Below are 13,908 nucleotides of genomic sequence, written 5' to 3'. Positions count from 1 at the left end.
GGACTAGCGGGATATTAACGAAAGTTCATACAAAATTACAGACCACTGGCCATTCCATTGACCAGTCTTCTCAAGTGCAATGCCTTCAATTGGAGCGATGCAGCGACGAACTCCTTCAATGCGCTCAAGCAGGATTTAGCTTCCACTCCAGTCCTGCAATTACCTGACTTTGAGACCCTATTTGTGATAGAGTATGATGCTTCCGAGGGAGGTATTGGGGTGGTGCTACATGAAACACAGCACCCAATTACATATTTTAGCCGGCAACTAGCAGCACATCACCAAAAATTACCCGCTTATGAGCACAAGCTGAATGGGTTGGCCAAGGTTGTGCAACATTGGTGGCCCTACTTGTTGAGACGCACCTTCTTCATCCGCACAGATCATTACAGCCTCAAATTTCTGTTGGAACAACACTTCTCGACGTCTCCATAACAGCATTGGATCAGCAAATTAATGGGGTTTGACTTCACAGTGGAACACAAGCCAGGCAGATTGAACAAGGTGGTTGATGCCTTATGCCGATGTCTAGATGAACAACAAGTCTATGCGATTAGCCAGCCAAAGCCTCTCCTGCTAGATTCCATTAAAGAGGACCAGTAGACTAATCCAGCACTCTAGGAGTTGCCTCAGAAGATCATGGCAGGAACAATGGACTCTAAGTTGGCTATCCAAGACAACACTATTATGTATGGCAATCACATCTATTTAAAGAACTCCTCTCCCTTGATTGCCATAATTTTATCCACTTACCATGATAGCACTCATGAGGGCATTCCAAAGACATTGCATCATATCAGATCCAATTTTTACTGGCAGGGCATGAAGACCACAATTGCTGAGCACGTAGCCTCGTGTCATGCATGTCAATGCAACAAGGCTGAACATTTATCTCCAGCAAGCGTCCTTCATCCACTTTCTCTTCCCACACAGATTTGGGCTGATCTTTCCATAGATTTCATTGATGGCCTTCTCAAAAATTCCGGCAAATCCATCCAATTGGTGGCGGTTGATAGATTTTAAAAGTATGCTCACTTTATTCCTTTGGCTCATCCATATACAGCCTCACGAGTAGCTCAAGTGTTTTTAGAAAATATTGTTCATTTGCACGGTGTTGATTTTCAGGACTCCGTGGATTTAGCTCATGGAGAAAAAGGGAGATAAACCCATTAGGAGAAAAATTGGAGGAAGAAGGGTTATGGACTGAATTCCTAACCCTCCCCCTGAAGCTGTATTTATAGATTTATGAAACTACTGAATTAAAATACTACCCCTGAACTTAGGGTTTAGGGTTTAGGGTTTTACCCTGGGAACTTTAGCTTAATTACATCAATTCCATCTCTATGAGATGAGTCTTTAATTACCATGCTCCCATCATTGTATGTGGGCCTATGGACATTCTCCTTGATATGTGGGCCTTGAGCCCATCTTCTATATCTCTTGGTTGCATGGGTCTTCCTTGGTCTTATGGGCTTGGGCCCATCTTCTAAGACACTTGGATATGTGGGTCTTTCTTGGTCGTGTGGGCTTGGGCCCTATCTTCCAACACTCCCCCTCAAACTGAGGTGAGAGAACAACATGAACTCCCAGCTTGCTACAAATGATGTATAAAATCTTTGTATAAATTAGCACATATTCCAATATGCCTTCATCTTCCAATACTCACCCTCATGTTGGTACTCTCGTTCATGAGGCCCAACTAACATAATATCAGTGAGAGTAAATCACTCCTAGCCGCTAAGACATTGCTCCATACTCCAGTCTTAACTCATGTTGGATGTAGGGCACACTCCATCTTTTGAATGTAGTGTGTCCATCGGCATTGCTCTGAAGTGTCCACCTCCACCACTGTGCCCCTCCACAGGACAACGACTCTCAAGTGGTAGAGTAATATATGATATTAATAGGGGAAAATAACATAAATATAATAATAAGTTCCTCCGTCATGGACTTCCAACCACAAATATTTTTTATATTTTTTACTAGGATGAAGTACCTCTATCATAGACTTCCAATCACAAAAAAAATTTGTATTTTTTACGAGAATGAAGTTCCTCCATCATGGACTCCCAACCACTTATAATTTTGATATTTATTACGGGGATGAAGTTCCTCTGTCATTGACTCCCAACCACAAATAATTTTATTATTTTTTACGGGGATGAAGTTCCTCCGTCATAGACTCCCAACCACAAATATTTTTTATATTTTTGTCGGGGATGAAGTTCCTCCGTCCACAAATAATTTTTTATATTTTTTACGGGGATGAAGTTCCTCCGTCATGGGCTCCCAACCATAAATATTTTTATCTTTTTTACGGGGATGTAGTTCCGCCGTCATGGACTCCTAACCACAAATAATTTTGATATTTTTTACGGGAACAAATAAATAATGGTATGAGGCTACCTCTTCTTCAATAATAATGTCTCATGAAAAGAGACACAATAGCAGCAGCTAAAATGGGCTTGGTCCCATTTAACATGAACCAAAATAATCTTTCTAAAATAACCCATGAAATAATCCAATGCACATATCTGTTCTAAATAATATGCTGACCAAGGAATAATTTGTCAATGTTTCAAAAATAATAATCAGACTAGATAAAAAATTTATCGAGTTGGGCCAAAATATGTATAAAACTTGGGCATGTACTGAGGCAAAAAAATAAGTGGCCCGAGTCAGGTTGACTCGGACCCGAGTTGACCCAGACCGAGTTGGTCCGAGGTGACTGGGTCTGGCTAGTGTTTGGGATGTTGCCCAATGGAATAACAGAGAGCTTACTGGCAATAATGAAATCACAAGATTACTAGATGATAACAACGGGCAGTGGCAGTAATGGAGAAGATAATTTGAACTAGGAATTATAATCTAGCAGTAGCAAAGTATGAAGAGCAAAAATTATAAAATGGAATCCTAAGCTATCTTTTTTGTCTTTTTTTTTTTTTTTACGAAGAGTAGCAAGAACTCTACATAAGCAAAACCAATACACGAGAAATAAATATGTTGGAATTTGTGTTTGTATCGATCGGGCCAGTCCTTGTATAAGATCCGTCGGGTTGCTTTCCTAAGAGGTTCGAGCCTTTTAGCCCAATGGTTTAAACATGGTATCAGAGCAAGTTGGTCCCGAGTTCGAGTCCCGCTCCCACCAAATTTTGTCCCAGGTATTTCTGGTGAATTTGTCCTGGGTTTTTCCAGGAGTTTGTCCCGGGTTTTTCTGGTGAATTTGTCCACGGGTTTTCCCGTGCGGGGGAGTGTTGGAATTTGTGTTTGTATCGACTGGGCCAGTCCTTGTATAAGATCCGTGGGGTTGCTTTCCTAAGAGGTTCGAGCCTTTTAGCCCAATGGTTTAAACAAAATAAAAGGAGGAAAAATTTTTATAACCCTACACGAAGGAGAATGAAACCTGAAAAACCATAGTCGTAGTCCTCAGAATCAATGCTTTGATACCATGTTAATTTTTAGGACTCCATGGATTTAGCTCATGGAGAAAAAGGGAGAGAAACCCATTAGGAGGAAAACTGGAAGAAGAAGGGTTATGGACTTGATTCCTAACCCTCCCCCTGAATCTCTGTTTATAGATTTATGAAACTACTGTATTATAATAATACCCCTGAACTAATGGTTTAAGGTTTAGGGCTTTAACCCTGGAACTTTAACTTAATTACATCAATGTCATCTCTATGAGATGACTCTTTATTTACCATCCTGCCATCATTATATGTGGGCCTATGGCCTTCTCGTTGATTTGTGGGCCTTGAGCCCATCTTCTATATCTCTTGGTTGCATGGGTCTTCCTTGGTCGTGTGGGCTTGGGCCCTATCTTCCAACACATGACATTCTGAAGTCCATAGTGAGTGATAGTGATGCAGTATTTACCATCCACTTTTGGAGAGAGCTCTTCCGATTATGCGGTACCAAGCTGAACTTTTCATCTTCTTATCATCCGCAATCCGATGGGCAGACTAAGGTTTTTAACCGCATTGTGGAAATGTACTTACAGTGCTTTGTGGGCGACCACCCTCAACGGTGGATTGAATCACTTCCTTGGGCCGAATATTGTTACAATACGTCCTTCCATACAACCTTCCAAGCTACTCCTTTCAAGGTCTTCTACGACAATAATCCTCCAAGGTTATGGCCAGTTCCACCAGAGTCGAAGCTCTTGACCAAGCACTGCTGAACCGTGATCAGATACTTCAAGCAGCTACCCAGCGCCTCAAGAAAGCTCAGGCTAGGATGAAAGAGTACTATGATATAGGACACAGATATGCCACGTACACACTCGACGATTATGTGTGACTTGGCCTCCAACCCTACCGTCAACAATCTATTATTGGCCCTCACCACAAGTTATCCCTCAAATTCTTTGGGTCCTTCTTGGTTCTACAATGCATTGGCCATGTGGTGTACCAGCTACAACTTCCCTCATATGTTTAATTGCACAATGTCTTTCATGTGTCCCTCCTCAAACCCTTCAAGGGTCCGCACCTGTTATGGTCCTTGGTGGTTAAGTACATGTGTCTTCTCTCTCCAACCATAGAAGCCCGACAACTTCATAACAAGTGGGAGGCTCTCATCCAGTGGGCTGACACAGACGCAGCGGTTGCAACATGGGAAGATGTGGAGACATTCCGCCAAGCTTATCCTACCTTCAAGTTTGAGGACAAACTCTTTCTCCAGGAGGAGTGTGATGTTATGAACTCAATAGTAGGCCGAATCACTCAGAGGCGTCGTAGCTGAGTCCTTTAGAATTAAGTTTTATTTTTCTGTATTTTATTTCAGTTTAAGAGTAAATATGCCATAGGGGCATTGTTATAATTTTTAGCTTGAACCTGTGTTGAAGCTAACCTTAGTTAGGAAGGAACTAGGAAGTGGAAGAATCATGTGTAGGGAAGAGGAAGAGTCATGTGTGGGGAAGAGGAATAGTCAAGTGTTGGGAAGAGAGTTGGCGTCAACCTTATGGAAGGGGGGAAAAGGAAATTGAGGTAAAGCTTGAATATATCAAAAATTGGATTTGGAGTTTTCCTCGAGGAGCTCTAGGATTTGGAGTTCTCATCAACGAGCTCTAGGATTTGGAGTTCTCCTCAATGAGCGTTTTTCCATTCTCTTGCATCTTCTTCCATTTCTCTTTTCCATTTTACCGAGCCTAAACTGAGCATAATAGTGCTGGATGTTGCACTGTTTCTGGATTAACAATTGAGTTCCAACACAGCCAACCACAATAGCCATTTTTCCTTTCTCTCTTTTCAATTTACCGAAGCTCAACTTATTCCAGCAGTGCTGATTTCATGCACTGATTTATGGATTAAGTTTCTAGCGCAAACTCTAACAGAAGTAATATTATTCTTGTCCACTCACTCTGGATTCATCTCCCCAATGTCATGTTTCACGTTCCATGACCAGGGATCATAACACAATTCATCTTATATCTTTTAAAAAAGAGGATAGATTTAAACCATTATGCCTTAATCCAAACTCAAAAAAAAAAAAAAAAATTGTGGTCAAACACTTAAGAATTGCAATCTTCTTTTGAGATCCTTAGTAGCAAGTCAAGTATTTTATAACTCCTTAACTCATGGGAACAATCCAACTTAAAAGAAACAAGTGTTGGAGTTCAAGGAAGTAGAAAGGGCAATAAAATAATAGAGGCAAGTAGACGTTGGAATTTGAACCATATGGCGATCATTCAGCAAAATAATAAGACCCAACAATGCCAAGTGTGAGAAAACTTATAGCAACATATGCTGGAATTCCAACTCATAGAAAATTGATCCAAATTATATGTAGGTAACCGAATCGCAAATCATTTTTATTAACACATCAATTTTAATGAAACATTAGTAACAACCAATCTTCATCAAACTTGCAATTTAACTACAAAAAGATCAAAATTATAACATCAAAAGAGATTAATTTTCACAACTTGTCATATAAAGATCATCTTGTCTTGATATAAATAAAAAATCAAGACCTCAACTTATAGAAGGAGAAAATATAAATAATGACTAGAACTAATTTATCTTGTCATGGCTGGACTCCTTTCATGAATAAATTTTTGAACAGATCTTCATAAATATTTGTTTGTATACTTCATCAAAAAAAATCCTAAACTCCTTACTCTGATACCATGTAAAATTTAAGATCCCATGTAAAAAACTTAGATCAACCAATAGGAAGAAGATGAAGGAGAAAAAAGGAAGAAGGGATCTACTATAAAAAGGAGAGTTCAAACTAGGAGGAAGGAGAGGCGCCAACCAAAGACAGGAAGGAAATTGGACGAATTAGAGAGGAAGGACAAAAAAACTTCAATATTCTACCTCTTAGCCTATGCTTTGACTTATAGCTTTTATAATGCCCAATTATATAAAAAAAAGATATAAAAAAAACAAATATTTACACCTTCATGCCATCTTTATAAAAAACATCCTATATTATCCATATAGGATCACTTAGATAAGTGGGCTTCTTCCTTCTAACTTGTGAACCCATCTTTTAACAATCCTTCGATCCAAATATGGATGCGTATGTAAAATTATAAGAATAAGGACAAGAATGGTATGTACACGCTCGGCGACACACATCCGAGCGAATCAGGAAACACGAATCGTCATAATAACTATACGAAGAGGGAGGACTACCGTGTGATCAACCAGGAATTTCTCATCTGCAAATCGGAGGACTCTCCGAAGCATTTAGCCCTGACCAAGCAGAAATAGGTGCAGAATCCCGATTCGGATTGGATTCTGTTGGTCTTCAAGATATAACATGCCCCACAATCGAGCCCTCTTCCTTGGACAAGCAAGCCCCAGTAGGCCGAGCCGTCGTCTTCCACAACCACAGCTTCTCTATCCATGAGCCGCTCCACTAGAATAACCCCTTGCGGCCTCCCGCTCCCTTCTCTCCATCTCCTCTGAAGAAGAGGCCACTCTGCCACCGCTTTTCCTTTCTCCAACCTCATCTTCGATCCCCGCTTGGGCTGGGCGTAGAGCTGCAGCAAAAACGGAGCATCGCCAACATTCTTCACAATCTGCTTCACGAATCGTTGTTTTAGGATTAATCGAGAACAATAATAAAAAAATAAAAAAAGCAAGCGCTTTTTTTCTTTTTTCTGATCAATGTCAAAAAAGAATAAGAGAGACCAACCTACCTCTGTCACAGACTCCGTGATCCACTCATCCAACATTTCAGGAAGGACGGGTTCCTCATCCTTGACGGTGTTACCCCTTCCACACCAATCTCCCCCTTTGAAAAAAAACGAAAGCGAATAGGCATTCTCCTCCAGCCGATCCGCGACCAGGCACGGCCCTCCGATCTGCCTTGAAGAGTTGAAGCCTAAACGGCAACACGCCATCCCCTGGAACCGATTCCGCTTCTGTGCATTAAAAAAGGCCCTCCCCTGCTGAAGAGAGACCCAAGATGACGCCGCCGCCAATGCCATAAGCAAACCAGTAGCTCAATCCTCAAAATCTTTGTAAACCGCTAAGGGGAATACCGCGCAAGAGAAGCGAGAAAAGGATGAAGAGTCCCTCCCTCGCCCCTCTTTCCTTGCAGCAGTCTGGACGAAGCCACGAAGCCTCTAAATTCCAAAGAGAACGGGAAGGAAGGAAACTGGTGCGTTGGCAATCTTGACCACGAACCGAAGAGGACGTTTTATTGGAGGATCCGACGTGGCAAGCCATGCTGTCCGCGCACGATGACACGTTTCTGCACGCGCTTTCCTCGCCCGTTCGTTCTTGTTTCACGTTTACGACTCACGACACTAACGGAGGCTGCACCTACCGGCGGCCACGTCAGTGTCCGAGTTTGCACCACCGTTTCCTTTGTTTAAAGTTTGCGTGAGAACTAAAATTGCTATTATACTCTACTGCTATATTATACTCTTTACTAAAACCTAGATAAATTAATTTTGATGATAATTAATTAATTAATTATAATATGTGTTAAAGAAGTTTAGGTAACTAAAAAAGTTATGTAATGATAAATCAACTAATAAAGAAGCATTCAAATAACCTATTAAAAAATCTCACAAGTGATTTTGTTATGGTCCCAAATCTAACACAACGATTCGTAGGGAAGAAGAAAAGAAAATCAAACCAAAGGAAAGCTTGAAAACCCTAGGTTCATTAAAGAAAACACACCCCCGAGCTCGTTTATGAGAACTCAAAAACCCTCTATTTAACCTAAATTCCGACTTCCTTTTTCCCATTCCATTTCCCCTCTAAATAGGGTTCACGTCCACAAGGTTCACGAAAAAATTATAGATTTGCCCTTCCACGACATTTAACTTGAAAAGTAAACTTTATGGCTAAGTAACTGACTCAGCCAGAGTAATTGACTCAGCCACGACGTCTCTGCATGAGTCGGCCTACTATTGGGTTCATAACATTACACCCACCCCTGGAGAACGAGTTTGTCCTCAAGCTTGAAGGTAGGGATGCGTGTCGAAACATCACCACATCTCCCCAAGTAGCATCCACATCAACCCACTTAACGACAAAAGCGGCATAGTCAGGCCTTGCTCTTCCCTCCATCAGTCCTAGAATTGTGTGAAACAGCCACCGCACTTCGGCCCACATTTGCAAGGCTGCACTTCCCACACTTTCGTTGTCATGGCAGAGAACCAGTATGGAAGCATTGCACCCACAATCAACCCAACGGCAACAAGGGTATCAATTTGATCCCGTATCCTGTGACTCATGTCAGCCCTTTCAGCAATACCTCCAACATTGTCACTAACGGGACCATATGTCTCAATGACCAAATTAGTAGCAATGGTGCTCAACATTCCAAGAGCGGCCACCGCAACGCCATACATGGCAGCCAGGCTAACGCTGACAAAAATGCTGATAGGAAACCCACAAATTATATCAGTTGCAATCTGCATCCTAGGTACAAGTTGATATAGTGTGTCTATCATAGTTCTGCACTTGCTTACAGTGTACTTCCTGTTCATTGCATGTCGGACAGAATCACTTACTGGCTGCACAGTCACATGCAAAGGCAAGCACTTGCACTGTATTCCTTCGGTCTTTCTTGTCATCCTAGACAACACCCCCAACAACAAGGAGAAGGTCTCTAAGGTCTCCTCTGGAATATGGGTCAAAAGCATCGAAGAAGTAAAAGTAAACTCTACTAAATAACTTAGGTGCCCTCTCCATTACTCTATCTATGCCCTCATAGCAACTAGGAATATCTTGACTAAATTCCATTCTGAGGGTCTCTTTGCACTCATCATGATTTGAAGTTTGTACACCATTTTCTCATTTCCTTGTACTTCGAAACCCTATGGCCGCATCATGTAAATTTTTTCCTCCAAATCACCATGAAGAAAGATTGTCTTTACATTTAACTGCTCTAAGTGCAAGTTTTCATTTGCCACTAGTCCAAGCACTGTTATAATAATAGTCAATTTTACTATTGGAGAGAAAATCTCAGTGTAGTCTTACCTTGTACCGCTTGCTACCATCATGTTAGTCTTTTATTCGGTACACCCATTTTTCTGCAAGGCCTTCTTTCCTTTTGGTAGCTCGGTCAACTGCCATGTCTGATTGGATAATAATAAAACCATGTCATCCCGCATGGCCAACTCCCACTTTGTTGATTCATCAACTTACAGGGCTTCCTCATAACTCTCTGGTTCACCTTTATCAGTCAACAAAATATAATTAAGTGCAGAGGAGTACCTCTGTGGTGGTCTGCTAGTTTTGGCAGATCTCCTGAGTTCAGTCACAGGAATGTTCTGATTTACTTATGGGGGTATGTTCTCCTAGTCTTTTTGAGTAGTATTTTCTATCTTAATAGCTGGAAGATCTCTCAACTGAATCACTTCATACTTCTTGGCTTCATCACTTGTGCTCTAGACTCTTTTCTCAACCTGTCTTTATACAAGGTACCTTCATTGAAGATCACGTCCTTGCTCCTGATATCCTTACGACTTTGGTCATCCTAGAAGCGATAACCAAACTCGGTACCACCATAGCCAATAAAGAAATATAATCTAGATTTGGCATAAAGTTTACTTCTAGCAGCAAAATCAATGTGAATATAAGAAACATAACCAAACACTTTTCAAGAAAGAAAGGTTTACCTCTTTGCTGCTTTAGACCTCTACTAGTATTTTTCAATCCAATGGTGTTGAGGGGCCTCTATTGATCAAATAGGCAGCAGTGCTAATAGCCTTAGACCAGAACATCTTTGGCAATCCCGCATGTAATCTCATGCTCCTATCACGCTCGTTCAAAGTTCTGTTCATCCTCTCAGCCACACCATTTTGTTGAGGTTTTCCAGGAATGGTCTTATTCATCTTGATTCCATTATCGGCACAATACCGCTTGAAATCATCATCTACATATTCTCCCCCATTATCTGATTGCAAACACTTCACTTTCAAATCTTTCTCATTGTCAACCATTGTTCTCCATCTCTTGAAGGTATCAAAGACATCAAATTTCTTTTTCAGAAAATAAACCCATAGCCTTCTGCTTGCATCATCAATAAATGTTATGTAGTAGTTAGAACCGCCAAGGGAAGTAATAGTTAAAGGCCCCCACAAATCTGTATGAAGTAACTCCAATTTTGTTGTCTTTTGCTACTTTCCAACTTTAGAAAAGCTAACCCATTTCTGCTTGTCGAAAATACAGCCTTCACACAAACTGTTATTTACAGTTTTCAACCCTGATAGCTTCCCTTTGCACTGAAACACTTTCATTCCCTTCTCACTCATGTGAGTGAGCCTATAATGCCACAAGCCAGAATTAGTAACAACACCAACAACTGCAACTGTGTCTCTGCAACTGGAAGTGATATAAAGAGTTCCAGTTGTAACTTCTCGCGCAACAACCATGGATCCCTCTATGACTTTCCAGGCTGCACCATTAAAAATCACATAATGACCTTCATCATCAAGTTGCCCTACTGAGATTAGATTACACATCAATTTTGGTACATGTCTCACCTTGTGAATTTTTTGCACTATTCCGCTTGACATCCTCAAACTGACATTACCAATACCGACAATAACCAAAGGTTCTCCATCAGCTAGATACACCTTCCCATGATCTCCAATAACATAATTGTCCATGATCTCACGATGAAAGGAAGTGTAAAAAGAAGCTCCTGAATCTAGTACCCAAGAGTCAATAGGGATATCAACCGACAAGAGTAAAACATCTTGTACCTCTTCAGTCACTGCATTTGCAACATCTTTTTATTTTCATCCTTGTTCGGTGCTCTACAGTTCTTCTTTATGTGACCAAACTTGCTACAATTCCAACATTCCATATTCCTTCCGAATTTGGACTTACTTCTACCAATCCTTGACGTCCCTCTACTATTGCCCTTTTTGGAATTCCCCTCGAAGTTCCTGCACCTAGTATCGACACTTAGTGCAGAATTAGATGTCGACGATTCTCCGGAGTCCTTTCTACAAACTTCCTCCATGATAATGGTATCTAGAACATCATTAAAGATCAACTTCCCATTGCCTACAAAGTTACTGATTGTAACCCTCATAGGCTCCCAACAATTTGGCAGAGACGCCAAAAGAATTAAAGCACGAACCTCATCATCAAATTTAATTTGAACAGATGTCAATTGATTGACAATCATGCTAAACTCATTCAAATGTGATGTAACTGATTTATTTTTTGTGGTCTTTAAATTGAAGAGTTCTTTCATGAGATGTACCTTATTATTTGCGAAAGGCTTCTAATACATGTTAGACAAAATCTTCATCATCCCCGCAGTGGTTTTCTTCGACGCCACGTTGTAAGCAACGTTCTTCAATAGTGTTAACCGGATTACTCCCAACACTTGTTTATCAAGGAGATTCCACTCATCATCGTTCATACCTTCTGGTTTCATATCATAAAGTGGTGCGTGTAGCTTTTTACTGTACAGATAATTTTTGATTTATATCCTCCAGAATATAAAATCCATACCATCAAACATATTGATCCCAGTGCCGATCCTTCTCCACTAGCCATTGCTCTTAATCACAAACCAAAGTTTTGATACCACTTGTTAGGAATTAGATGCCCTAATTCCAAACTAATGAGAGCAATAACAATAAACTTAAAAGCAGAAAAAAAACATGAAAAAGCCCAACAAGATTTATACAGGTTCACCTCAAGGTGAGACTACCTCCTATCTTTCCCTGCTGCATTAATCCACTATGAAGATGAAATACTTTACAAGAAAAATTGCACTTATAGGTGTTTCTCTCTAACCTCTCAAGCTGCAACTCAAGATGCTCCTCGGTATAAGATGATAAAACCCAAATAGCGGCACCCCCCCAATTATAAATAGAAAATTAGGGCAACTGCATTACAAGAGTAAAATTCCCTAACTACCCTTAATGTAATAATAGTTAATATATCGTGGACCGGGCCAACTCAGTGTAGGGCGTTAATTAGGCCCCACAACTTCACAATGAGGTGTCATCTCATAAGGACGCTAGATTTTGTCCACTAATTTTGTAATATTCCCTTGATTGATGTAATTAATCTTCCCTTCATTGATGTAATTAGGTAAACTAATTGATATAGGAATTTCCTTAAATATGTAATGGAAAAATTATAAATAGGGTCATAGTTGAAGGGATTTCAATCAAGCTCTCCTCTTCTCATAATTCATAGAAGACTCTCTCCCATAGCCTAAAGGCTTTCTCTCCATTTCCTTCTTCTCTCTTCTCTACCTAAGCTCTCTCTGCTCTCCTTGTTTCTTTTCTTCTCTTCTCCTTCTCTTCTTCCTCTCTTATTTTTATCGAGGTTCTTGGCATGGGGTCCTAAATTCAACATGGTATCACAACATTGAATCTAGGATCCCCAAGTCAAGGGGATACGATAAGAAGTTTATGATCAAAGCTACTCATAGATGGCTCTTTGTGAAGCAAGATTGAAGATTGTTGAGATAAGTTTTTTTCATTATTGTTATTATGGTTTCTGCTAATTTTTTAGGACTCCATGGATTTAACTCATGGAGAAAAAGAGAGAGACACCCAATGGGAGAAAACAATAGAAAAGAGAGGTTGTGTGCTTGTTGTCCTAACCCTTCTCCTAAAACTCAATTTATAGATTAATGATCCTAAAATATTATAATAATGCCCCTAAAACTTTAACCTAATTACATCAATATCATCTTGATGAGATGACTCTTTATTTACCATCCTGCCATCACTGTATGGGCATGTGAGCCTTCTCCTTGGTATGTGGGCCTCGAGCCCATCTTCTACATCTCTTGGATGCGTGGGGCTTCCTTGGTCGTGTGGGCTTGGGCCCATCTACCAACACTCCCTGTTGGAAGATGGGCTCAAACCCACAAGCTCAAGACAAGAAGCCCACACATCAAAGGAGTGGCATATGTGTAAAATATGGTACTTTCCATAAAGATGGCATAGAGGTGTAAATATGTGTTCCTTTTGTGTCTTTTGTTTTATCAAGTTGTAGCCCTAAGGGCATTGTAAAACTATAAATAAAGGCATTGGCTAAGAGGTAGAGCATTGCATCCCTCTCCTCTCCTTCCACAAATTCGTCCAACCCTCCTCTTTCTTATTTGACACAAACCCTTCTTCCCTTAATCCAAACTCTCTCCTTCTAAGTTCTCCTTCTTCTCCTCTCCTTTCTCTCTTCTTCTTCTTCTTCCTCGTTGATCTAAAGTTCTTCTCATGGGATCCTAAATTTTACACTCGCCCTTAAGCTGAGGGTGAGAGAACATCATGAACTCCCAGATTGCTGCAAATGGTGTATTGGATCTTCTCCTATAAAATGGCAGTCCTCCATATCATCCAACACTCCCCTTCACACTAGTGGTCTCTTCCATTAGGCCCATCTGACATAATATAAGTAAGAATAAAATCACTCAAAGCCATATGACATCACTCCATACTCTAGTCATAACTCATGCTTGAAT

The 13,908-nt window shown here is 40.5% G+C and overlaps 1 protein-coding gene across 1 annotated transcript; it reads right to left on the bottom strand.

The window, feature by feature from the left end:
• Positions 1-6,360: 6,360 nt before the first annotated feature.
• On the bottom strand, positions 6,361-7,598 carry LOC137950794 (uncharacterized). Its single transcript, XM_068797416.1, has 2 exons — positions 7,148-7,598; positions 6,361-7,027 (listed from the first exon to the last, which is right to left on the bottom strand). Exons 1-2 carry the CDS (start codon positions 7,436-7,438, stop codon positions 6,635-6,637), a joined length of 684 nt encoding a protein of 227 aa, XP_068653517.1. The 5' UTR covers positions 7,439-7,598; the 3' UTR covers positions 6,361-6,634.
• Between the last annotated feature and the right edge of the window lie 6,310 nt (positions 7,599-13,908).

This window comes from Aristolochia californica, unplaced genomic scaffold (assembly GCF_029961685.1).
Source record: "Aristolochia californica isolate CCGP_79_NKW_82.1479 unplaced genomic scaffold, dmAriCali1.0.hap1 SCAF_14, whole genome shotgun sequence".
NCBI lineage: Eukaryota > Viridiplantae > Streptophyta > Magnoliopsida > Piperales > Aristolochiaceae > Aristolochia > Aristolochia californica.
The sequence above is the reverse complement of the archived record's forward strand: the minus strand, read 5'-3'. Positions and strand labels throughout refer to the sequence as shown.